Source organism: Phalacrocorax aristotelis, chromosome 1 (genome assembly GCF_949628215.1).
Source record: "Phalacrocorax aristotelis chromosome 1, bGulAri2.1, whole genome shotgun sequence".
In the NCBI taxonomy this organism is placed as follows: domain Eukaryota; kingdom Metazoa; phylum Chordata; class Aves; order Suliformes; family Phalacrocoracidae; genus Phalacrocorax; species Phalacrocorax aristotelis.
This window is the reverse complement of record NC_134276.1, coordinates 164871744-164897511: the sequence shown is the minus strand read 5'-3', so window position 1 is coordinate 164897511 and position 25768 is coordinate 164871744. Positions and strand designations below refer to the sequence as shown.

At 49.2% G+C, this 25768-nt stretch overlaps 7 protein-coding genes across 7 annotated transcripts; 3 read left to right on the top strand and 4 right to left on the bottom strand.

Annotated features, from left to right (window-relative positions):
• Positions 1–168: 168 nt before the first annotated feature.
• LOC142050524 (histone H2A-IV) lies at positions 169–558 on the bottom strand. The gene has a single exon (XM_075079216.1). The coding sequence runs from the start codon at positions 556–558 to the stop codon at positions 169–171; it is 390 nt and encodes a 129-aa protein (XP_074935317.1).
• Positions 559–923: 365 nt separating this feature from the next.
• Positions 924–1487, top strand: LOC142050529 (histone H2B 1/2/3/4/6). Its single transcript, XM_075079229.1, has one exon. It carries the CDS (start codon positions 924–926, stop codon positions 1302–1304), a length of 381 nt encoding a protein of 126 aa, XP_074935330.1. The 3' UTR covers positions 1305–1487.
• Positions 1488–2844: 1357 nt separating this feature from the next.
• Positions 2845–5427, top strand: LOC142050510 (histone H3). The gene has a single exon (XM_075079193.1). It carries the CDS (start codon positions 2889–2891, stop codon positions 3297–3299), a length of 411 nt encoding a protein of 136 aa, XP_074935294.1. The 5' UTR covers positions 2845–2888; the 3' UTR covers positions 3300–5427.
• Positions 5428–5504: 77 nt separating this feature from the next.
• On the bottom strand, positions 5505–6039 carry LOC142050505 (histone H3). Its single transcript, XM_075079179.1, has one exon. It carries the CDS (start codon positions 5993–5995, stop codon positions 5585–5587), a length of 411 nt encoding a protein of 136 aa, XP_074935280.1. The 5' UTR covers positions 5996–6039; the 3' UTR covers positions 5505–5584.
• Positions 6040–7256: 1217 nt separating this feature from the next.
• On the bottom strand, positions 7257–8295 carry LOC142050533 (histone H2B 5). Its single transcript, XM_075079243.1, has one exon. It carries the CDS (start codon positions 7966–7968, stop codon positions 7588–7590), a length of 381 nt encoding a protein of 126 aa, XP_074935344.1. The 5' UTR covers positions 7969–8295; the 3' UTR covers positions 7257–7587.
• Positions 7914–8811, top strand: LOC142050516 (histone H2A-IV). The gene has a single exon (XM_075079204.1). The coding sequence runs from the start codon at positions 8294–8296 to the stop codon at positions 8681–8683; it is 390 nt and encodes a 129-aa protein (XP_074935305.1). The 5' UTR covers positions 7914–8293; the 3' UTR covers positions 8684–8811.
• A 371-nt stretch (positions 8812–9182) lies between these two features.
• Positions 9183–9936, bottom strand: LOC142050499 (histone H1.03-like). The gene has a single exon (XM_075079167.1). It carries the CDS (start codon positions 9919–9921, stop codon positions 9244–9246), a length of 678 nt encoding a protein of 225 aa, XP_074935268.1. The 5' UTR covers positions 9922–9936; the 3' UTR covers positions 9183–9243.
• Between the last annotated feature and the right edge of the window lie 15832 nt (positions 9937–25768).

Here is a 25768-nt window from a genome sequence, read left to right as displayed (position 1 = left end):
TAACATATAAGGTACTTTTACTATTGAACAGCAATACCTTCAGTGCTTCTTAAGCGTTTGCAAACACGCTTAAAAGTAATTTAGCTCTTCAGTGATCTAGTGGGTGGCTCTGAAAAGAGCCTTTGGGTCTCTCTGGGAAAAAGTTCCCGGGCGTTGTTTGTTTGGCGTTCACTTGGCTTTAGCCTTATGGCTGTCGGTCTTCTTGGGCAGCAGCACGGCCTGGATGTTGGGCAGCACCCCGCCCTGCGCGATGGTCACCTTGCCCAGCAGCTTGTTGAGCTCCTCGTCGTTGCGGATGGCCAGCTGGAGGTGGCGCGGGATGATGCGCGTCTTCTTGTTGTCGCGGGCCGCGTTGCCCGCCAGCTCCAGGATCTCGGCCGTCAGGTACTCCAGCACGGCCGCCAGGTACACCGGGGCGCCGGCGCCCACCCGCTCCGCGTAGTTGCCCTTGCGCAGCAGCCGGTGCACGCGGCCCACGGGGAACTGCAGCCCGGCCCGCGACGAGCGCGACTTGGCCTTGGCGCGCGCCTTGCCGCCCTGCTTCCCGCGCCCGGACATCTTCACAGACAGCTCCAGCAGCCGACCCCCAAAGCACCTCGGCAAAACCACCGACCTGCTGCTGCCACCTACCCCCGCCCGCCCGCTTATATCCGGCTCGGGCGGAGCGGCAGCGCCATCGCTGACTGGCTGCAAGGGAGACGGTTGTTTCGCAGCCAATGGGCACACGGATCGAGAGGCGCCCAATGGCGAGGCTCATGGAGGCGTGACGCCCTGAAATCCGATTCCCGACCAATGGCGACGCGACGCCGTCGAGCCGCTCATTTGCACCGCGCTGCTATAAAAGAGGCTGCAGCGGCCGGCGGCGTTACTGGGTGCTTCTTTCGCTGCTGTTGTTGGTGAGCGAGAGCCGCGCGTTTGCTGCGATGCCTGAGCCGGCCAAGTCCGCCCCCGCGCCCAAGAAGGGCTCCAAGAAGGCGGTGACCAAGACGCAGAAGAAGGGCGACAAGAAGCGCAAGAAGAGCCGCAAGGAGAGCTACTCGATCTACGTGTACAAGGTGCTGAAGCAGGTGCACCCCGACACGGGCATCTCGTCCAAGGCCATGGGCATCATGAACTCCTTCGTGAACGACATCTTCGAGCGCATCGCCGGCGAGGCCTCTCGCCTGGCGCACTACAACAAGCGCTCCACCATCACCTCGCGGGAGATCCAGACGGCCGTGCGGCTCCTGCTGCCCGGCGAGCTGGCCAAGCACGCCGTCTCCGAGGGCACCAAGGCTGTCACCAAGTACACCAGCTCCAAGTAAGCTGCCTCGGCGCCCTGCGCCAGACCTTCTCAACCCAAAGGCTCTTTTAAGAGCCACCCACCTTCTCATAAAAAGAGCTGATGCTGTAGTGACTTGTTTGTAGCTGCCCCGCGAACTTTAGGGAAAAATGTAAAAAAAACGCTTAGCTATTTATTTCTTTAGTGAACAAAGATGTTACTCTTGGTTCCGAGTTTCTTCTATGTCTACCTTAGTGGAGCAGAAAATGTTCGCGGTTTGATAAAAACGCCCCCGATAGCCCGGTTCACTTCCCCGCCTATTTCGTGGCTGTTTAACAATAAACGAATGCTGTAGTCTCCCCTTCGAGTTCCCGAAAAAGTTTTCTAGGTACGCGGAGCTTGCCTCTTCCCCGAGGGGCGCTCTAGTGAAAAGTGGATAAGCCGAAATCACAGCCATTTCGAGATGACGATGTACTTTTTGCACCGAAAAGCTCCAGGCTGGGCACCCCCACCTCTGACCCCACCGCCATTAGCATTGTCGCGAGCGACTGGAGGAAGCGAAACGCAGCCCTCCACGTTTTCCCGCCTCCGTTCCTGTCCGTGGCCCAAGCGCAATCTAAGCCGCAGCTCTTCCGCGGCTCCCGCTCGCTTTTCCCTCCCCTGCCCCGTACTTCCGCGTATCATAAATGCAGCCGAGAGCCCGCGACGAGAGCAAGGGACTGGCGGCCGAACCCGGGGCCGCGCGGGTGCAGGGCTCGGTCCGACCTGAGTGAGGACTGCGAGGGCCTCCCCAGCACGAGGCCCCGCCCCGCGCGGTGCCGCTCCCGGGACGAGGGCGTTGATGATTGGTCGCGGCGCGATCGCGGCGAGGAGCCCTTCCTCGCCTCACCACGGCGCGCTCTACCGAGGGGCGCCGACCCTTAACGCGGGGCGGGGGCGAGTCAGGAAACGTTTGCCTGACGCGAAATGTCAGCTGCCGCCGGTGCCTACCGTGTCCCTGCCGCGGCCCTGAACCGAACGCGGGTTCTGGGGAGCGGGGAGGAAATAGCGAGCCCTCGGCGGAGGCGGCGGCTGCCATGCGAAGGAGCCTTTGCCAGCGCTCCCGGTACCGGGAACGAGGGGTGGACAGTAGCGGGGGGCGGGCAGCGAGTTGGGAAGAGGCCGAGCGAGAGGTGTGGGTGGCGGGAGCCGGCTACACCGGTCACCTGCGGTGGTTCCTGCCACATCCCCGCTGCCCGGAGCGCTCCTCGTGGGGACGGCCCCCGCATTCCTCATCAGGCAGCGAGGCAGCCGGCGCTGAAGAGTCTCTGGGAGCCGGGGAAGAGCAAAGCGGCGGGGCCGGGGCAGGCCGTGGCCGGAGGGGGGAGGGCGAAGGGGGAAGGGGGAAGGGGGAAGGCGAAGGGCGGGCCGGCGGCTCCGGAGAGGGAGGAGACGGGGCGGGGAGGGGCGTGTTTCCCGTCGACGAGGCGCGGGCTTTTCGAATGCTCTCGTCGCCCAATGGCAGGCGGCCTGGCGCGAGCGGGCGGCCAATCGTCAGGGAGCCTCGGCTATAAATGCCGCGTCCGCGGGGCCGCAGGCACGGCTCGGGGAGCGCTGAGCGAGGGCGCGTAGGGACGAGTGCGGAGCGATGGCGCGCACGAAGCAGACGGCGCGTAAGTCGACGGGCGGGAAGGCGCCCCGCAAGCAGCTGGCCACCAAGGCGGCCCGCAAGAGCGCGCCGGCCACGGGCGGCGTGAAGAAGCCGCACCGGTACCGGCCCGGCACGGTGGCGCTGCGCGAGATCCGGCGCTACCAGAAGTCGACGGAGCTGCTCATCCGCAAGCTGCCCTTCCAGCGGCTGGTGCGCGAGATCGCGCAGGACTTCAAGACCGACCTGCGCTTCCAGAGCTCGGCCGTCATGGCGCTGCAGGAGGCGAGCGAGGCCTACCTGGTCGGGCTCTTCGAGGACACCAACCTCTGCGCCATCCACGCCAAGCGCGTCACCATCATGCCCAAGGACATCCAGCTGGCCCGGCGCATCCGCGGCGAGCGCGCCTGAGCCTCCTCCCGCAGCCCTTCCCGGCTCCCGGCAGGCACCCAGGGCAGCCCACACAGACCCAAAGGCTCTTTTAAGAGCCACTCCATGTGCAATGGAAAGAGCTGAAGCGCTCTGCCTTTAAACGGCCACGACTTGAAAAGAACGTGGTTCTTTCAACTTTTTTTCTTCCTACAATGTAGCATTTTATTTTACAGACTGACCTGCACTTTTCAGAGCACAATAAAAGGAGCTGTTCATGCTTTCCTGTATTTTCAGTAACTTAAGTTTTCAAGAGATTCATTTTTAATGTGTCTTTGTTCTGACTTTGAGCAGCTTTTTTTATGTCATGCTGAAGGCTCCATTTTCAGATTTAAATTGCAGTCCTGTTCAAAATTAATTACACTGCAGATTCTACTATTTAACAATTTACAATTTTAACATCACAATGTAGAGATAAGTACTTTTTTTGTGTTTTAATAATGTAAAGCTATATGGCAAGACCAAATTTATGCAATATCAATGTCACTACATACTCGCTATATGCTAACTGTGAACAAGGAATGCTGACTGGAGTGACTGGGGTTTGTTAGAATAACAAAAAAAAATTATGGCAATAATCTGCAATGTTCAAATATGTGGAAAATTTTAATGTGCAAAACACACATTTTCATTAAATACCAAAGCATTAAATTTTTATTCTGCATGGAATGGCTTTTAAAAAAGCCTTTGGTTTTGTGAATATAAATAGAGATGAAATCTATCTTAAATACTTACACATTCTGTTTGAAAGACACTAAATGGAAAAAAAAAAAAGAGTAGCTCCTCTGTCCACCGCAGACCACCCAGCCATTCCATTCATCGCTTGGTAACATTGCGGCTCCCTACTGCCATTGCAACATGGTTTCAAAGGAAGGCCATGAAGATCAACAAACTCGTTTGGGGAGCTCTACAGTGAGAGAAAGAAAATGGAGGAAAAAGAAAAAAAAAAAAAAAAAGGGAAATAAACCCCAAACCCAGCCTTGACCTGGGCTGATCACTACACTCGTCAGGTCTTTCCACCTTCTTTCCTCCTCCACCCAAGGGCTGTCTCTGTCAGTGAGTGTAACACAGCAGGTGCTTCCAAGAGGAAGCATGTCGGTGGTGCCCAGCAGCCTCTGAGGACACCGGGCAGCAGCTCTGCCTTCCACCAACTCCCCTCAGCGCATCCCAGAGCTCAGGACTCTCACCCCCAGTAGCAGCTGTGGCCTTTCACAGCCAGGGAGGAGGCAGGAAGGTGTTTCCCAAAGTTATGGTACAAGCTGCTGTTACTCCCTGTTATGAACCAGAGGCCTAAGGCTTAACTTCCTATTTTAATGCTCAGGACATCTTTAGGCTGGTTGCTCCTGCATGCATGTGTGTCAGAATTTGGGCTGAAAGCTGCGTACAGACATAAACACGCGTATCCTTCCAGCATCTTCCAAAGAATCCTGGAAACCTGACTACAGAAACCTGATCACTCAGCATATTTTCTGACTGCATAAAATCTTGTAATCACTATCTTGGGAAGTGCAAGTTCAAAGAATAATACATATACACTTATTATTGGAAGAATACACAGATTTCCCCTTCAAAATTTTTATAAAGCTGTTACTAAAAATACAACACACACCATCATTCCCCCCCCCAAAAAAAAAAAAAAACAAAAACAAAAACACCACACCACAAAAAACCGAACAGACAGCAAAAAACCCTCAGGAAAGAGGCAAGTGTTTTTCCACAGTTTTTTATCAATGGTAACAAATCCGGACAAACTTTATAGGAATTCCCACGTACAATACTTTTCAATCCTCCTTTCCATGTCTTTTTAGGTACATTCCTGTGCTGTGATAAGGAAGCCCCACACACCCTGATCCCTTCAGAGTGGTCATCCATCATTTTGAGTCTGGCCTCAAAACCCATGTTTTCAGAGATATTCCTGATCTCAGCATTAACAAGTGGTGGAGGAAGACAGCAGTCCCCTTTAAAACTACCCGAGCCAGCTCCAGCGGTATCACAGATCCAGCTGACCCGAGCCCAGCCGAGCCACTACAATATAAAATCCCCACCTGCTCCCAGTTACCATACGAACTGGGGCTATAAAATAAAATGCTACATTGTAGGAAGAAAAAAAGTTGAAAGAACCACGTTCTTTTCAAATCGTGGCCGTTTAAAGGCAGAGCGCTTCAGCTCTTTCCATTGCACATGGAGTGGCTCTTAAAAGAGCCTTTGGGTCTGTGTGGGCTGCCCTGGGTGCCTGCCGGGAGCCGGGAAGGGCTGCGGGAGGAGGCTCAGGCGCGCTCGCCGCGGATGCGCCGGGCCAGCTGGATGTCCTTGGGCATGATGGTGACGCGCTTGGCGTGGATGGCGCAGAGGTTGGTGTCCTCGAAGAGCCCGACCAGGTAGGCCTCGCTCGCCTCCTGCAGCGCCATGACGGCCGAGCTCTGGAAGCGCAGGTCGGTCTTGAAGTCCTGCGCGATCTCGCGCACCAGCCGCTGGAAGGGCAGCTTGCGGATGAGCAGCTCCGTCGACTTCTGGTAGCGCCGGATCTCGCGCAGCGCCACCGTGCCGGGCCGGTACCGGTGCGGCTTCTTCACGCCGCCCGTGGCCGGCGCGCTCTTGCGGGCCGCCTTGGTGGCCAGCTGCTTGCGGGGCGCCTTCCCGCCCGTCGACTTACGCGCCGTCTGCTTCGTGCGCGCCATCGCTCCGCACTCGTCCCTACGCGCCCTCGCTCAGCGCTCCCCGAGCCGTGCCTGCGGCCCCGCGGACGCGGCATTTATAGCCGAGGCTCCCTGACGATTGGCCGCCCGCTCGCGCCAGGCCGCCTGCCATTGGGCGACGAGAGCATTCGAAAAGCCCGCGCCTCGTCGACGGGAAACACGCCCCTCCCCGCCCCGTCTCCTCCCTCTCCGGAGCCGCCGGCCCGCCCTTCGCCTTCCCCCTTCCCCCTTCCCCCTTCGCCCTCCCCCCTCCGGCCACGGCCTGCCCCGGCCCCGCCGCTTTGCTCTTCCCCGGCTCCCAGAGACTCTTCAGCGCCGGCTGCCTCGCTGCCTGATGAGGAATGCGGGGGCCGTCCCCACGAGGAGCGCTCCGGGCAGCGGGGATGTGGCAGGAACCACCGCAGGTGACCGGTGTAGCCGGCTCCCGCCACCCACACCTCTCGCTCGGCCTCTTCCCAACTCGCTGCCCGCCCCCCGCTACTGTCCACCCCTCGTTCCCGGTACCGGGAGCGCTGGCAAAGGCTCCTTCGCATGGCAGCCGCCGCCTCCGCCGAGGGCTCGCTATTTCCTCCCCGCTCCCCAGAACCCGCGTTCGGTTCAGGGCCGCGGCAGGGACACGGTAGGCACCGGCGGCAGCTGACATTTCGCGTCAGGCAAACGTTTCCTGACTCGCCCCCGCCCCGCGTTAAGGGTCGGCGCCCCTCGGTAGAGCGCGCCGTGGTGAGGCGAGGAAGGGCTCCTCGCCGCGATCGCGCCGCGACCAATCATCAACGCCCTCGTCCCGGGAGCGGCACCGCGCGGGGCGGGGCCTCGTGCTGGGGAGGCCCTCGCAGTCCTCACTCAGGTCGGACCGAGCCCTGCACCCGCGCGGCCCCGGGTTCGGCCGCCAGTCCCTTGCTCTCGTCGCGGGCTCTCGGCTGCATTTATGATACGCGGAAGTACGGGGCAGGGGAGGGAAAAGCGAGCGGGAGCCGCGGAAGAGAGCTGGGGATGGGAATACATCGTGCTCGGGACCACGGGCAGGACTGCGCTGTTCCGGGACAAGCACGTAATGGAGCGCCACGTTTTGCTTCCTCCAGTCGCTAGTGACAATGCTAATGATTGGGGTAGTGCGGTTTGGAGCAGGGTCGGGCCTGGAGCTTTTTGCTGCAAAAAAGGATATGGTCATCTTGAACAGGGTGCATGCTTTAGCAGTCCTCGGGGAAAGAAGCAAATACCATGTATCCAGAAATGCTTATTTCGAGCACTTGAAGATACTACATTGCTCTTTTATTGTTCAATCGCCACGAAACACAACGCAGAAGCGAATCTGGTTCCCCTGGGTACTTTTATTGAATCCTGAGTGTTCCCTGCTCCACTAAGGCAGACAACACAGCGTTTACCACCCACAGGTACATCCCACATTTCTTCGCACTAGCAGTGCTTAAACACTATCATTCATACTTCATTTCCCATCAAGGACACAGGGCAAGTACAAACAAGTCACTACAGCATCAGCTCTTTTTATGAGAAGGTGGGTGGCTCTTAAAAGAGCCTTTGGGTTGAGAAGGCCTGGCGCAGGGCGCCGAGGCAGCTTACTTGGAGCTGGTGTACTTGGTGACAGCCTTGGTGCCCTCGGAGACGGCGTGCTTGGCCAGCTCGCCGGGCAGCAGGAGCCGCACGGCCGTCTGGATCTCCCGCGAGGTGATGGTGGAGCGCTTGTTGTAGTGCGCCAGGCGAGAGGCCTCGCCGGCGATGCGCTCGAAGATGTCGTTCACGAAGGAGTTCATGATGCCCATGGCCTTGGACGAGATGCCCGTGTCGGGGTGCACCTGCTTCAGCACCTTGTACACGTAGATCGAGTAGCTCTCCTTGCGGCTCTTACGGCGTTTTTTGTCGCCCTTCTTCTGCGTCTTGGTCACCGCCTTCTTGGAGCCCTTCTTGGGAGCGGGGGCGGACTTGGCCGGCTCAGGCATTATAACGACTCTTTCAGCCCAACTTCGGCAAAAAAGTATCGATCGCAGATGTGGAGTGTTTGTGGGCGCCCTCCTTTTATAGGGACGGCATGCAAATCAGGGTTTCCTCTGGCCATAATTTGTATTGGCTGAGGGTTGTTTGTATTGACGTATTTGCCGTAGTTCATAACAATTGGTTAGAATTGGATCCACGTTCCCATTGGCTGCTTTATCAATGTCCTCTTCTCAGCCTATCGAAATTCGCGCCTTTCTCCGAGAAGGGATATAAGGGCGAGCTGCGGAATTACTTTCATTTCAGAAGAGCTTCTTGTACGCTGTGGCTGCGATGTCCGGGCGCGGGAAGCAGGGCGGGAAGGCGCGCGCCAAGGCTAAGTCGCGCTCGTCGCGGGCCGGGCTGCAGTTCCCCGTGGGCCGCGTGCACCGGCTGCTGCGCAAGGGCAACTACGCGGAGCGGGTGGGCGCCGGCGCCCCGGTGTACCTGGCGGCCGTGCTGGAGTACCTGACGGCCGAGATCCTGGAGCTGGCGGGCAACGCGGCCCGCGACAACAAGAAGACGCGCATCATCCCGCGCCACCTCCAGCTGGCCATCCGCAACGACGAGGAGCTCAACAAGCTGCTGGGCAAGGTGACCATCGCGCAGGGCGGGGTGCTGCCCAACATCCAGGCCGTGCTGCTGCCCAAGAAGACCGACAGCCATAAGGCTAAAGCCAAGTGAACGCCGAACAAACAACGCCCGGGAACTTTTTCCCAGAGAGACCCAAAGGCTCTTTTCAGAGCCACCAACAAATTCAGAAAAAGAGTTTGAAAGATTCATTAAATAAAGGCTTTACAAAGCCGCGGCATCTTTCGAAATATTCGGCAGAGACTGCCACTGCTATGTCCGCGATAGCTGCGGGGAGCAGCCCCGTGCTCTTTCACCCCCTCCCATGGCCGGGGCGGGGCTGCCCGGGCGAAGCTCGGCCCTCCCCATGCCGCAGCCAATCCCGGCCCCGTCTGGGCTTCCCAAAGCATCGGCGCGCCGCCAACCCTGCCCGGTAGCGGCGGGGAGATTTAAACACGGCGCTGAAGTCCGCTGCCCCATCTGCCCGTCCCCCAACTGGAGCGAAATGCTGTCGCCAGCGGACTGCTGCTCCCCTTAACACCTCCCCATGGTCTCCCTCCCCCAAGCGTGTGGTGCCAGGCACAGCTTTTTCAGCCCTTTTTAAGAAATCTTGGGTGGCTCTTAAAAGAGCCGTTGGGTTTAAGAGCGGAGCAAGAGTTTTCTTCCACGTGGGTTTACTTCTTCTTGGGCGCCGCCTTCTTCGCCTTGGCCGCTTTCGGCTTGGCCGCCTTGGGCTTGGCTGCTTTGGGCTTCACCGCCTTCGCCTTGACCGGGCTCTTCGCTGCTGCCACCGCCTTTTTGGGCTTGGCGGCCTTCGTCGCTTTCTTGGGGCTTTTGGCTGCTTTCTTGGTCGCGGCGGCCGCCGGCTTCTTGGCTTTCTTGGGGCTCTTCTTCGCGGTCACCGCCTTCTTGGGCTTCTTGGTGGCGCTGGCGGGCTTCTTGGCCGCCGGCTTCTTGGGCTTGGCAGCGGCCGCCCGCTTCTTCGGGGCTTTCTCTTTCACTTCTCCAGGCTTCTTACTCAGGCGGAAAGACCCAGACGCACCAATGCCCTTGGTCTGCACCAGGGTGCCCTTGCTGACGAGGCTCTTAAGCCCCAGCTTGATGCGGCTGTTGTTCTTCTCCACATCGTAGCCGCCGGCGGCCAGCGCCTTCTTGAGGGCGGCGAGGGAGAGCCCCTTGCGCTCCTTGGAGGCGGACACGGCCTTGGTGATCAGCTCGGTGACGCTGGGGCCCGCCGGCTTGCGGGCTTTGGAGCCGCCCGCCGCCTTCTTCGGCTTCTTGGCGGCGGCCTTGGCGGCGGCGGGGGCCGGGGCGGCGGCGGCGGGCGCTGCAGCGGGGGCAGTCTCGGACATGACGGCGACTCGGACAGCTCTGGGCGGCGGCAGCCGCGGCGCCCCCATTTATAGCAGCGCGGCGGGCGCTGATTGGTGGCGGCCGCCCCGCCCCGCCCGCCGCCGCCCGGCGCCCGGCGGCTCGGCTTGTGTTTCTTCGGGGATAATAAAATGTTTTTTTCCTACTTTATCTGTCACGAAATTGCCCCTCTTCTACATCTGTGTGGCCGAGGAAGTGCCTATTTTCGCCTGTCGGTGTTTTGCGCGAAAAGAGTGGTGTTTGGTTAAAAGGGGGACGATAAATCCCGCGTCCTGGAACAGAACTGACCTTCAGAGAGAGAAAGTTTTGTTTTTCTTTGTAAATTAGAAATTCTCCTTTAAAGTTAACGTGAGACAGGAAACTCGGTGTTAATCTTCAGAGGGTCTTCCCCACATTAGAGAAGAAAGCGAACAGTTAGAATCTCATTCTTTAAAATAAAATGATTTCAAAGAGAGTGAGGTAGCACAAACTCCCACAAGCCGTGCCTCCCCTTCTCTTACCGAGATTTATACCTCTGGCTACTGCGAAACACTCAATTAGGGATTTTTTTTTTCGCAGTACTTCCAAAGCTAAGGTTTCTGGAGGCTACACATGCAATAATAGCGTATATTTTATTTAACTCAGAATGGGCTACTTTCTCTGCAACTCTCTGCTTTTGCTAACATAGCAAAAGGCTCTTTAATGTTAATGGGATAAACTGGGACACGGAGACCAAAGATTAAAAGGTTTGTGTCGAATCACTGAGCTTCATGTAACTCTGGTATACAGAAACCGACCACACTCTAAATAAAGCACATAGGGCTATTTCTGTAAAATCTGTTGGTATGATTCAGTAACATAGAAAAAAAAATTGGCAGAAATTGAGTCTGCAAGAGATGTGAAAGCACCATTTTATTCACATTTTGATGCCAAGCTAGGAAGAAAAATCACATTTTTTTTCTCACTGCTCTTTTACCAAGTTACAGATTGAGTCACAGCAGCTTCTCTAAGTAAAACCTTTGGCTGCAGCACAAAGTGATGCAAAGTTGTTTATTCACAATGTGGTGACTACTCTGTTAGCATGCACACCTCCTCATCAGCTCAAACGCTGTATACGTTTTTGCTCCTAATTCATTTACCTTGGCCATCAGCCAGTTTAACACCCTCATATTGCCCCATTTGTACCTGATGTGTACAAACTGCACTTCAACAGTTTACATGTGGTGCTGACCAGATGATCATCTTTCCTAATTCAATAAAATGCAAGATCTCTGAGTGGAAAAATATTGCCCCGCTCCCCTCCCTCGTTTCCCTACAGGGAAGGAAAATGAACCTTTTGTAGATTTTGGGTGACCTTTAATCTTCAATTAATTCATAAAGTCCCATTTTCTTGAGAGTTTGTGTAGGCAGTTTGACCTTTTCTAGTATATTTATGGTAAAAAGGACTTTAAGAAAATAAACTTATTTTCTTCTCCCACTTATGTTTTCCTTCTTACTCTTTCTCACCATTGAGGTCTCCTAGCTGAGGAGTTACCCCTGAGACAGGGAGGATGAATAAGGTAGCAAATCCAGCAAACCTGGATCTGGGTTTTCAAAGCTGTATTGGAAACAGTGTGGCTTATAGATCAATGGTCACTGGGAATTTTACAAAGGCAAGAGAACTTGACTGTAACACATTTACTTTATGTAGTAATAGGGGGCATAAAACATTGCATAGTAAAATTATTAACGTGTCCTAAAGTTTCCTGAAATCAGGTGGATGACTGTATGTCTGCTCTGTCCCATCTAGGCCTGGTAAAAGCCCTGATGTCCTTTAAAAATTAAATTTGTTACAGTGTCTGTAAGCTGAATCTTTTTATACTTACCAGCTCTTTTCACACATTACCTATGCCAATACAGGAGCCTTCTGGGACAGAAGCCTTTCTACCTCACAAAAAAGCAATTTCCACCATTCTCTGCAATTCTTATTTTGCAAGAGTAATAATGCAGCACAAAAGCACATTTTCCCCCAATCTGTAATCTGATATTTTCAAGACTGTTTTCCTTACACAGACATAGTCAGATTGAATACAGCTGTATGTCTAAATCCTGTATATCAGTGATAACTACAACACCAACCATGTCCAGAGGAAAAGCCTCTCAGTATGTGCCAGAGCAACACTGCAGCACATTGCTGTAGTCCTTGCCTTACTCCACTTTTGAGGCTATTCACCTCCAAAACACGTTAAATCACCATTTTGCAACTTGAAGGTACTTTTTGTAATTATTTTAAGTGCTTCTACTAATTTGATTTTCCACTTATGTGTTTACTCCATTATTCCCTTCCTTTATTGTTGAGAAGAAAAATATATTCTCATGATCATCTCACAAACAAGCAGTTAAGCCATGTGTATTAGGGGGAGGATGCAGACCTACCAGAGTAAAATCAAGGCATACAAGAAGAGCTGAATACAGTGTCACCTCATTCAGTAGTGAATACACAAGGACAGTGGTTTGCCCTCCTCCCCCAAATACTGCTATTTCTTGTGTGATTAACAGCACAAAAATCCTGAAGGTATGCACCAGAAGTCATTAGTTTAGCCATGATCAAGCTTAATAAAGATACATGAAGTAGGACATGTTTCCCTGCAATGCAGACACAAAAAGGAGCAGGCAGGGAGGACACTTGCTGGGAGGGATTCTCCTTCCCTCTTATGCATTTGCCATCACAGATACAGCAAGCTTTTCTGCCTTGCCTTAGGAGAGGTGACCATCAAGAACAACAGGACCTCAGTGGTACGCCATGCTGTTGGTCTCTAGATGTTCTGTAAGTATGGACAGAGGCATCTGGTAGAGTAACCAAGATCTGCCAGCAAATCCTACAGACAGTTTTATGCTGTGCTATCAATGTGGGCAAGCTCAGACTGCAGGGCTAGATGTGAAAGCCTTTTTAGAGTGCTTCCTAGCCAGCATTGTTATAACCAGTAACATATGCCTACTAACTTGAAAAAATATACAGATTTCCAAACAAAACTTAATGCCTGCAAGATGACGAGAAATTTTTTTAAGATTAATGTTCCATTTTTCCTTTTGTGATACTTAACCTGGCACGAGGTGACAAAGCATAGTGGCCACTGTAGATAACATTACAAGTCCAAGGAAGAGCCTTACAGAGGTTCAGTGTACAGCTGTTTGTACACATACTGAGGATAATTCTTCCTGAACTGTGTGCTCCTTTTCTTCCCTTCCTTACGACTTTTCCATATGAGTATTTAACTGCGCTGCATTTATTCATGGCACATTGCCACACCTTTCCCAAACACGTGAAGTCCCCATTTTGGAGATGGGAAAACTGGGAGTCACTTATGCACATTTCTTAAAAACGCAGTTACTTGGATCCTCCAATTTTTGTCTGGTTCAAGTTTTCCATCCTCCTCCTGAGGCCCAGCTGTACATGTTAACTCTCACCATTTCCTGTCAGGACAAAAATGGTTCAGAGATGATTCATCTAATTTCACAGGGAAAAGCCGAAACCTGTTCAAAATGCAATTAATTTGTGTGCTCATTTTAACTTCCAATTTGTCACAAACCTCAGCTCCTTCCCATACACACACAGGCCAGGCCAGGAGGTCAGTCTGCAGGTAGGGTCAGGATCAGGCCCAGTGAGGGGCTCTGGGGTCAGACACAGCCCCAGCCCTGGGCATCAGGTACCTCCCTTGTTTTCTCTAAGGCAGCTGGTCTCAAACTTCTGTCTGGTGTGTAGCCCTTGGGGACCACCTGTTCCCCATTGTTGCCCACCCTGGCCAAGGAGAGGATAACTGCTTTTACTTGCTGTCAGCAGCTAAGCATATTAGCTGTTCTCTGATTAATCTAGACGCTTAGAAGCTGCCTTTTGGACGTATTTCACCTCTTGAGTGCTGTGACCAATGGTTTGGGGAAAAAACTGCTTGCAGAAGAGACTCACTGCATTTAGGCACCTCTGCAGCCTTCATGGAAAGATCCTGCATTACTAACTTTGTTCCTCCTTTACTAACCGATAGCGTTGACTCTTCTCACTACTCTTCTTCCACCATCAGTGACCCACATTGCCCAAATACAACCTGCAAGCCCTCCATTTTCTGCAGAGAAACCAGGGAGATGAACTGCCACCTCACACAAACAAGCTCACAGTGGCTCAGCGCAGGTGGACTAACATCGTTGAGGGAGAAGAGACAGGCCTCTCTCCCTGGGTTGCTGGAGGGCAGGGATTGAAGATGACATTCCCTGCACTTTTCCTAGAGGACACTGGGATGCAGAGTCTGCAAAGGAAAGGAGCTGTTTGGCACAGATGTCCAGTGGCTGAAGCGCTGCCCTGAGCTAAGTGCAAAAATAGCTGCTGGCATCACTGCACCTGTGAAAACAGGGGAGCTGCATGGAGCTTGCCAAGCAGATGTCTTCAGAGAAGAGCTGGAGGAGGAGGGATAATTCTAGTGAATTGGTTTGCCACCTTCTTTTTGAGCATATGTAACGTGAGTTATAAAAAGTGCTTAGTTTTGGGACCCTGAATACATCCCCGTCTCTTGTTCCTTTTCCACTATACTCCTCTGGTAGTTTTGAACAGATGAACAGCTTCAACGACATTTAAAAAAAATACTTGCATGAAGCAATATTATTTCCTTATTGCTGACATGTATTCAAATGAGAATTCCTATGGCAGCTGTCCTATCACTTCTGTATTCAGATAAAAAAAAAATAAATTTTGTCCCAAAGGCCTTACAAGGGAAAGATTCCTGTTGGCCTACTGATGCCTTTTCTTTTCCAATAAATATAAAGAAAAGAATGTTGTAGTCTTGAAGGCTGAATTAGTATTCCTCACATCAAGCTGTCTAGAATCAGAAGTATGATGTATACTTAAAAATGTGAAAATCTCATCCTCCAGTCTTGAAGAGGCCCAGAATTTGAATTTAAGGGAACAAAGGAAAACAAGGGAATTTAAAATCATGGCCTGGTCAGTATTACAAAAGTTGTGCTAGGTCACAAGGTAGCCTCAGGGAGGAAACACTCACCTGAAACTGAGGCCACCCCCATCCATCATTTGGTTCTGCCCGCAAGGCAATTAGCAAACCACCAGCTTCCTCCCTACCTCTGTTTCCCTGCACGTCAGATGATAACAGGCACCTCCCAAGTTTGTTGAGATTGCTGCAGAAGAGCAAGAAGGTGTGAGTTGTTTGAGGTTCGTGTTGGTAATCAGAGGTCCTGGATCCAGACCAATGTGATTTTTGTGTATACATCAGGAAATATACCAGCCACCATATGCTTCCTAAAATACAAAAGGTGTTGAGACGTAGGTGACCTGATTACCAATGCCTACTTACGGTCTACTGTGCTAAGGAGAAGACTCCTACTGAGGAGGAGGTTTCAGGGAAAGAGACTGCTTTATGCTAGGTTCCTTCATGACCACCCACCATGAGAAAACCTGCCTATAGAATGGCTAAAGAAGAAAAAGTTTCAGGTGCAATGTTTGGTCTGTACTAAAGCTGAAAGAAGGAGGATGCTCATCCTCACACACTTCTATAAAGAAGCACAAAATATAGCAACATATTTGCTTTCTGAGACCTGAGCCAGCTCCCTGACTGCATTGTGCTCAAGTAAGGGCTGAAAATAAGAGGCTATATCCACCCTCTCTGCCCAGTTCCAGTTCTCCAAGCTTGCAGAGCTGCTTCGAATGTGAAAACATTTTTCTAGAGCTATATCAGTTCAGTACAAAATGTTGTAATCTGATCTGTACAGTCACTCAATCTCTGATGTGCTTCAAATATAAAATAATACCCAGTCTAGAGGGGAGCCCTAGGATACTCCGAGAGATGTTAGTCTCATAGATTTGGATTAAAATCTGATCCACGTATCAAGAATGCAATTTATCCTTAAAGGCAGAGTCCACAACCAGTCTCCAAAGCAGGTTTGTCAAATTCAGAGTCTTGGTTAAAGATGGACATAAAGGCCATCCCAACAGCGAAATAGCCCTTGCCAAATACTGAGTTCAGTATGGATGCAAGCAGCAGTACCTGCATAAGCAGTGTTTAGGAGGTACAGAAGGAAACCCTCCCTAAGATCACCGCCATCCGATGGCACCATCACAGTGCACAGCACCAGTCCAAGGAGGTCTGGGGTGTCTGGAGGTGGGCATGCTCCAGGCAAAAGTGTCCTTGATCTCGGCAGCAGCAGCAACGAATGGCAGACCAGTGACTGCCCTCCACACTGCAGTTCTGCTGCCTCTCATGTTAATCTATTGCAAAACTACTCAGCTTGAATGAGGCCTAGGACCACTAATAGCAATTAAAAAGATCCAGTCTGAGTTATGTCATTTATAGGTCAAGGTTCCAAATTATTTTTTCTTAATTATCCCTGCTCTGAGCTGTAAGAGCAAATGTGGATTAAGATGATACTTAGCGGACATCAACCTCACATCGCGTTTGTGTTGATACTCACTGAAACAAAAGCGTTTCTAAACAAACAACTGCACCAGTGCTTTGGCCATTCATATTGTCAGCAAACGCCATCATCTCACTATTCACCCATTTTCCCACATCATTTAGGAACTTACTAAGAAGCACAGATCCTAGTGCAGACCCCAGCAGAACTCCCTGTTGACCTTCCTCTAGAATCACAGAATCATAGAATCATTAAGATTGGAAAAGACCTCTAGGATCATCAAGTCCAACTGTCAACTCTATTTAGTTCAATGCTTTTTTCATCTTCTATCAAATAACTATCCATGCTAGATTTTCCCTTTTATCCTGCTGCTGTTCACTTTTCTTTAAGGTCTTTTCAGAATGGCTTTGTCAAAAAACCTTTGGAAATCCAGGCAGATCACATCAACCAGATCGCTCTTACCCACATACTACTTGACCATGTAAAAAAAAAATGCCAAGATATTTGTAAGGCAGGACCTCCCTTTGCATGCTGAAACTACACTGACATTATTGAAAAGGCTGTATTTATCCAAGAGGCTGTTCTGACCCTCATTATAGCTCCACCAGTGTGTCTGGCACAACCAGGAGCCTTACAGACCAAGAGTCCTATGGTCTGACAGGCTCTCAGGCAGGATTTTTGCTGTTGCTGTGACAGATGGAGGATTTAGCACGAGTTTTGATTTTTTAACTAGCTGATCTTCTAATCCCTTTTTTGATATCTCAGTTATATTTTTATGCTTAATCTGATAGAGTTTATATTCTTTTCTGTGTTCTGTACTCAGGCACACCTGCAGCTTTTTGAATGATGCTTTCTTACTCTCAATCCTCCCTCCTGTTATCAGCGCCAGCATCTTTCCCTTTTTCAGGCTTTTCTGTGTCCCCAGCATGGACACTTCAGCCATGTCCACCCACCTGTGAGGATTTAATCCTCCCAGCTGTTACTCTGATCTTCTTTTTAACAAGCTCAAGGTTTCCAAAGTGCCTACCATATTAACAAAATGTATCAGTGCTCCTGCCTTGCTTCTCAGGCTTCAAGTCCTGATGTTGAGACAATTACAGCACTGATTTTGTTCCCTGTCATTCTCTTTGAATGTTAACCCTCTTGTTGTATTCTATCCCTTGACGTATCCTTCCTTACAGGCTACAGAATTTGCTATGTCTTGTCCCTGGGAACACTGGAAAATATCACCACTGGTTGGCTTTTCCCTACTCCTCAGTTAAAAAGCTCACTGGCAACCTCCTTTCTTTTTTGATCTGGATGAGGTCCATCTCTTCTGTCCAAGTGCTTTGTAGTACAGAAGCGTTCCCAGCTCCTGCTGAAACATTATTCTCAGCCACATTGTGAAACCACCATCCACGCCCTGGCCCCAGGCAGAATGCTGGGAGCTTTTCAGCAGCAGACAAGCATAGACATCCTGGTTTTCGTCTTCTTCCCCAGTAGTGTACACACTGCATGCAGAGCTTTTTCCTTCCACCGTGTCAAAGGCACTGAAGTAGACCATGACAATGCGTCCCTGTCTGGCTTATCCTAGGAGCCACCCATGTACCCTGTGAAGTTTGTCATCTTCCTATCCTTCCCCAGAGTAGTGGGAAACTCCTCTGGCCCTCCAGCCCCAGTTCTTCCACACCTGTGTTTCAAAACAGGGAGTTAGGCTGGAAAGCTACATGCTGGATCTAGCATGTGTGAACAAAGAGGGGGTAGGATAAGTGCTAAAAGGGCCCTGTGGGGATACTGCAAGGAACACGCAGTGTACAAGAGGGTTCTGTTTATATGATATGGAGCAAGCATGAGCCAACAGACCCTGTATGCAAATGGAAATGGCGTATTTCAGTCTGGTAGCTTACTCCAGGGTTGTCCTCTGGAGCAATCCCCCCCAAAGCTGCGTGGATGTGTCTTTTAATCAGGAATGGGATAGGGAGAATGAATGGGAGAGATCATATGGTGAGGAGGCAGGCTACAAAATAATCTGGGAAAAGCTATCTTAACAGCTAAATTAAGCATGTAGCTACCTGTAGCCTGGGAGGAAATAAAGACGAGATCGCCTTCCACACAAGCACATCTTCTGCATAGTACTTGTATGGACCATGATCCTGATGTAATCATGAGTCAGAAGAGTGGTCCCTGGTAATCTAATTCTTCCCTGGTGCAGCTTAGGGTTTCTCTTTCCCCAGATCTCCAAATGTCATGGAACTCAAAGGAAATGCTGCTGTTCAGATCTTTTTTTTACAAAATCTTTCTTGAAAATAATTTTTTGGGTATTTCAGAGGAGAATCTCCTCATCTCATGCCAGCAATTTCCAGAGCATCTTCTGGCAGTGAGAAGCAAAGTGTAAGGAAGAACCAGTTCTGTGTTGCTCTCAGTGGCAACAGGGCCTATCTTGGTTCCATCCAACCTGGGGAGACACAAACAGCTTTGCTGTCTTCTACTGGTCTTATCCTAGGCCCAGCTCATCTAGACCCAAAAGCCAGGTCTCTACGATTTGTGTCTGGGGTGGGTTAGACAAAAATAAAGAATGGCCAAGGTAATATCTTTTTTTCTTTTTTGTTTGCTTGCTTATTTTGTTTGGTTTTGGGGTGGGCTGTTTTTTTTTTTACTATTATTACTGGACTGGTATAAAAGGACACTACCTGATCTTTTCAAGGGTTGCATTTGATCAGACGCTACCAGAGAGGTTTACTACCCCTCCAAGCCTTTGTACCTCCCAGAAAGATGCCATTTTTATAAAGTATTTTTTAAAGCTGCATGTGTTTGCAAACCGCAGGGTGTCTCAGCTATGCCCTGCCCTTATGGCTTCTGCTAATCATGCAGGGCATATCTGCAGATGCAGGGAAGCACATTGTCTCCCAGGTTTCCTTTCCTCCCTCCCATGTCCTGATCATTTGTTCAGGAGGGTGCAGGAAGCAGGCCAGATCCACCAGGGCCAAGAACATCTGCTGACCATCCCTGTAGTCTTGTGAAATTGCTTCAGGAATACCGGGCAGCAGAGTGCTCAGGCACAGCACACATCTGAACTAGAGCCCTGGGAGAAAAGCCAAGCTCCCATCCCCATCACGTCCTGGCTCTGCAGTTGGCCAGATTCCCCTCTTCTGGAAGTGTAGGCTGTCAGGCCTCATGGGAATGGTGGCTTGCTCTTGCCAGATCTCCCATTAACAGATTTGGTACTGTATGTGAAAGATGCCCTTAGCTCCTTCATGAGACTACAACAGCCTCTTCATAAACTTCCCTTCAAAGATATTTATATTACTGATGGTTATTCTTTCTGATCAGGTTTGGGGAATGTGTAATAAGTAATTTCTGAGGCCCTCGTGCCAGGTTATGCCTTAATCGTAATGCTAACAAAGGTACAAACAGCTCTATCTGGCCTTTAATGAGGAAGCATATCCCTTTCTCCCTCCCTCTAAGCACACTGGCAATAGGACAAAATGTTTCTGACTATTTTTCCCAGCCTACCTTTAGGCATTTGCGTTCCCTAGATTTTGTTCAAAGCAGCATTTTCACATGGGCTAAAGGCTCACGGGTTACATTTTTAAGGGTTTTTAATCTAAAACACTTGTGGATAGATTGCTAACAAAGATTTTCAACCACGCTGCAAAATCCTTGGAAGCTCAGCGCTGATTATATCAAGATGCTTTAAAAAAAAAGAATCCCACTAGCCATCTATCTGCATCTGTAGGTACACAAGGGCATTTGAGAAAATCTCTCCTGGTCACACCACATCATTGGTATAAAAGAAAACACATTTTCCTTTTGAAGGTTTTTGACTCATTTGGAACAGATAAATCACCGCAGCAGCACTTTCCAAGTGACAATTATGTTGCCACAATAGCCATAAAAATAAAATAAAATCAACAAGGGTGGAATCCAAAGTAGGAGACCTAAATTATACATAACTATATTCATAAAACTACACCTCTGCTCAAAGTTTCTCTGTACACTACACATATGCCAGGATCTTTTAATCTGCTGCTGATGTGCTGCGTATTACGGTCGTGTGCAATTACAGTTAGCTATAATTAAGAACAATTACAGCTTTTATTTCTCCACTTGTTCTTTAAAAAGCACAGTTGTAATAAAACTTTTTTCCCCTGGTGGGTTACCAAGAGGAATCACATTGCAGCTATCATGTTTTGAGAGTGGAAGACCTGACCTGAAAACAAAAGTCCTGGCTTGACAAAAATAATAATTATTTGAATTGTTTGGATTGGGTTTTTTTTTTTCAGTTCAGATTCAGCCATTTAAAATCTTAGTCTCCCTGGACCTATAAGAAACCATTAGGACTGTGATACAGTGATGCTATCTTTGCATTCCCAAGTGCAGCTCTGCAAAGCCCTGTGTTCTTCAGTACGTATCTGTCTTGTACATGCCCTCTGCTAATACTGAGAATGCGACTGACAACTTGTCAGTCATGAGCACGGGGAGGGACCACATGCCACTCACTGCGCAGTGCAGAATCACCAAAGCCATGGGCTTTTCTTTCCCTGATCCCACACAGCTAGCATAAGTGTCACTCTATGAAAGGAGTACATTAGCTGAAAACAGGCAAAAGAAAATATTTCTTCATACCATGAGTAGCTGGGAACTTCTGGGCTTTACAGTCCCAGAAGACAGTGGAGGCAGCTGGCATCAGCATGGTCAAAAGGTATCAGATAAATCCGTGGGCAAGAGGGGACTATTACTGAAGAGGACAGGCAGGGATGTACCACTACCACCCACACTCTTCCACAATAGCATCTTCTACTAGCACTGCAGGACACCAAGTGGTGGGTTACAGGGACCACCTCTGGCCCAGAGCAGTCTCTATGGGACAGGACATTTGAAATCGAAGCCTAAACCTAATAAACCTGGGGGACATCGAAGGAGGCGGGGGTGGCATAAAGAATTGCCGTCTATAATAAGGCACGTGTTAGAGAGCAGGTGCTTGAAAAAGATGGACTGAACCAGCCTTTGGGGACGGCTGTTTCTTCTCCTGGCTCTAGAGGGAGCTTCGGAAAGCGAATAAACTGGCTGCGTGTGAACCTCTGAAGAGGGCTAAAATTAGGTGAGATGTATCCCTGTCTGAAGATCAAGGTAACAGTTTTTAACTTCTGAACTTCCTTAGGCCTTTGTGTGTCTGTCATGCTTCTATGGTGCCAGATGGGAAGGTTAATCAATTTAATGAATTTCATTACTTTGTTTTCATCACAGTGCTTTTTTTTTTATTTCGAATGTTTCCTGCTGAACTTTAATCTTGTTAGTAAAAGCTTAACAATATGAATTTAATAATAATTTAAAAAACAAAACAAAACAAAACAAACCCCCCATAAAACAGGTCTTGCAAGTGTTTTAAAAAAACTGAGAGAGCTGAAAAATTTAGATGAGTCCAGGATTTGGTCTTCCGTTACAGTCCAAACCCCTCAACTTTTGGGTTGTCATCTTCAAATGTAGCACCAGTTTCTGTAAGGACTGTGGATAAAGTCTCTTATTTGATGATGAAGGAATGCTACAGTGACACATGACTGTGATCATTCTAGGACAAGTCAAATCCCCCTTTATGAAATTTGAGGTTTTTGAGCTGAATATTCCCAACACAAAGTCAGCATCATTGGTAAAACTGGCATGGGATTAACATGCAGACCTGAAATGCAGCTTCAATCTCTCCAAATCACTCCATCTCCAATAGCTAAATTTGATTACAAATTTTCTTAGCTAAATTAGTTTTCAGTTAAATGTCTGTGTATTATTATGAATATTAAACATCTCTCTTGACTAGCTGCAAATGATGAACAAGAGAACAGCTGGTTAATTTGAAGAAGCAAGAGAAGAATTAAGAATAAATAAAAGCATAAATTCTAAAAACATGCTTTTTCTTTCATATATTTAAAAAGAAATACTAGAGTTCATAAAAATAGTTTAAAAAGGTTAAGTTTTCTTTACAAAATTTGTCAGACAATGTCAATGCACTGAGACCCCATATCATCTCATGGTTTTTTGTTTTTAGTTTTTTACATTCTTGGTTCAATATTGGAGCAGACATTTCTTTAGCACATTTGAAATCACATTGCCCAGCCACTGCCCAGGTAACTGGTAGGAAAGCGCACAGGGATGTGGCATGAACCCAGTCACTGCAGCTTTCTGGCCTCGCCCAGTGCCAATTACAGAGACAGGATCAGGAATTTTTCATTGTACAAATACAGGATGATACCAAATCCAATTTTCCTCACAAAGGTACATTTTCCTAGCCCTTCCTTTCACCATGACCAGTTAGTGAGTTGTTGCTTGGTGCCCTCAAGCCTCCAAGCTTAGAGTTCTCCAAACCCAGCTGAAGCACCACGCACACTGGTGTCGAAAGCCTAGAGCAGCCTCTCTCATTCTGGAATTTGGATCTACTGGTAAGGTTACTTAAAGCTGATGCAGCCCTTTTTGACCCAATTTGCTTTATTTGTTTTGGTTTTGGCCTATCCAAGTTCCCAGTGAATCTGAATGAATGTCTTGTGGTGAAGAGTTAAAATTTGTCATCAATTCAATTGATCACAGGAAAAAGAAAAAAAAAAAAAGTCAATTTTTAGGCCAAGGATTCAGCAGTTAAGGTTGAAAGTACCAAGTGTGAAAGAAATCCCCAGTCAAAAAGATGATATTTGAATGTAAATTTACTCAGTTATTTGATCAAAACAATGTTACTAAAGGATGTGTATCTTTGAAACTTCGGGCTTCAAATGTTACACAATTACATTCAAATGTTACACTGCAGTAGCTCCAAACAGCTTCGGAACACACACTTCTGCTATATCTCCCTTCTGCTGGAGAGAACAAGAGCAGGCAGACCAGTCCCTTCTGCCAAAATCCACTGAAAGGAAGACAGCTGAGGCAATAAAACATTCTTCCTTCCCCTTGCTGGTCATCTGTTCCCACAAAATGCCTTCAGGGCAGATTTTGCACAGGTCTGGCTTCTGTCCATTTCCAGAAGATGTGGCTAGATAGGAAAGGGTGGAGCAGAGGGATCATTATTGGCCATGGTAGTTGTGAAACACCTGCTATGCCCCTTCTACCCTCAAGCCCAAGCACTTCACAGGCCAAGAACGAAAAGCCTGCAACAGCAGAGGGATTGGGTGAAAACATAAAGCAGGCAGGATGGTAGGGCCTCCACTAGCTTGCAGGACAGCCCAGTGAAGGTCAGACCTACCCCACAAGTTTTGAGATCCCTGGTAGCTAAGATTCACTCCAAGCAGGCCCCGGGGACCTACTCAGTGACTCAGCAGATGTGCTGACGTCTGGGCAGGTGTGCTAATGGCACTGAAAGCCTTTCCAGCCCCTGGAAGGCACTCAGAGAAGACTCTTCTCTCCCATCCTGCTCCCATTCCCACGTGCTCACCTTTGCTGGAGGGAGTCTCTGTAATTATCAGAGGGAAAGAAGACCAGCACTCTCACCAAAGGGATGCTCGTGGGAGTGTCAGCAGTGACAAAAACAGATCACAGCATACTGCTGTAGGGCAACTCCCTAGGAAATAATGTTTCTTATTCTAATACACATTTCTTTTTAAAAATCAAGTTGACGTCTGTAACTCTTCATGGGAAGTCCTTACTTTCTGGGTATGTACCTCATTACTGGGGTGGATTATGGGGAAGCATTGTCTTTAGATGGTGAAGGAGCCCAGGGATTATCCCTGTGAGAAACCATCCTAAGCTGAGACCAGCATCTCATCTTACGTGAAGTCTAGGTCTTTCAGTGTGCAGGAAAGTCTGTGAGAGAATACTATAAAAAAAGTGAATTGTCTCTTCTGCACTGTAATTATGTCCTCGCCCACACAGGGTCTTCTGACAACATTCTGCTGCTGAGTATATTGAAAAAAGGGCACTGGGAAAGGAAGAAGAGCAATCAAAACTGTATCATCTTCTCAGGCTCATTCTAGACCTTTTTTTTTCTTTTCTTTGTTATTTCATTTTTACCAAAACTCACTGTTCTAACAAGGACATCTCTGGTGGCACAAGTCCTAGTGCAGATGCAGTCACATTAATAAAGCTTATTCTATTTGGGAATGTGCAAAAGAACTCTTGTGTCTATCAACTTCAAACCTTCACCAAAGCAGATGGGCTCCAATTCAAGCCTATGTTTGCTAAAACAAAGGGAAGGGCTAAAGCAGAGTTTCCTTCAGTGTCAAAACTCACCTTCCTGTTAACGTGCAATATGTACAAAGTGAGGCAGACAAAGATCACTTATTTAAGCTCTTCAAAACAATGTTTTCTCTTTTCAGGTCTGTGACAGGTTGAAGTAGCTCTTCAGTGCTATTTATTTATTTGTTCATGTCCCATCTCATGCAGGTCCACCCCTGACAAAACACTTGATATAGCGTTTCACAGTAATTTTAAGATTATCTAAAACCAAGCTGCCATTGAAATTAATAATCCCAGACTTTTCCTCTCCCTGCCTGCTGCCGCTCAGTCCTTGTCCTTTCCTAAGGTCAGCTCCAGCAATTGCACAGCTACGGATCTCACACATTCAACAGTAAAGCCTCTCAACTCAGTGACAGCTAAGTAGCTTTCAGATTAGCCAGGCCAGGGTGACACTAGGGCACAATCAGAGGTCCCTGTCAACAAACAGCCCTGAAGAGCAAGAATCCACACAGCAAGGAATTAGATGTTCCATCTTCAAGCACAACTGCTCAGAACAGATGTCCCTGCCACCACAGGCCCTGTGTTGATAAGGACACATGCCACTTTGGTCTAAGGTGGGCTGCACCACTTACTGCCACTAAAAAATCCTTTTTTCCTGAACTCATCCAAAGAATCTGTCTTTGATTAAAGTTGCCCTTGGCTCAGTGTGAAAGGCAGCGTCAGGAGTGTCACTTAGGCTGTTCCTCCCCAACACCTTCATCACTTCCTCCCTGCGACCACATCTGTATGTGGGCACAACTGCCAGGCAACAGGAGGCAGCAAAAGAGCGGATCCCAATGATCCTTTCTTTCTGATCATTGGCTGCTGGGCAGGCACCTTAGGAAAACAACATGGTCATCTCTCAACCATCATGATGCCCATGGTTAAGAAACAGAGCAAAAACACAGGGAGATCACTCCTTTTGCAGGATGCCACATGGTTTTATCTACTGAGAAGAGATGGGAATTCAGAGCAATCATCTTGCTATGGAGCTGCTTCCCTTTTATGGAGTGTAGCACTGCTCCAGCTCCCACACAGCACTGCTGTGCTCCAGCCAGTCACACACAAAATTGTCCCAAAGAGCTGGGATTTTAAAAGTACACAAGCCTTGAAAGAAGCAGCTGACTGGCTGATGCTCCACTGGCTTTAGATGTGTGGTGGTGGGAAACTTCAATCATCAAGCAATTGGCAGCTCCAGCACAGAGTAAAGTCAGTTGCTATTTCAGGGAAAGGAAAGGCAACTGTTCCCTGTGGGGAATGACTGCACTAGCTCAGCACCAGGAATAGGCT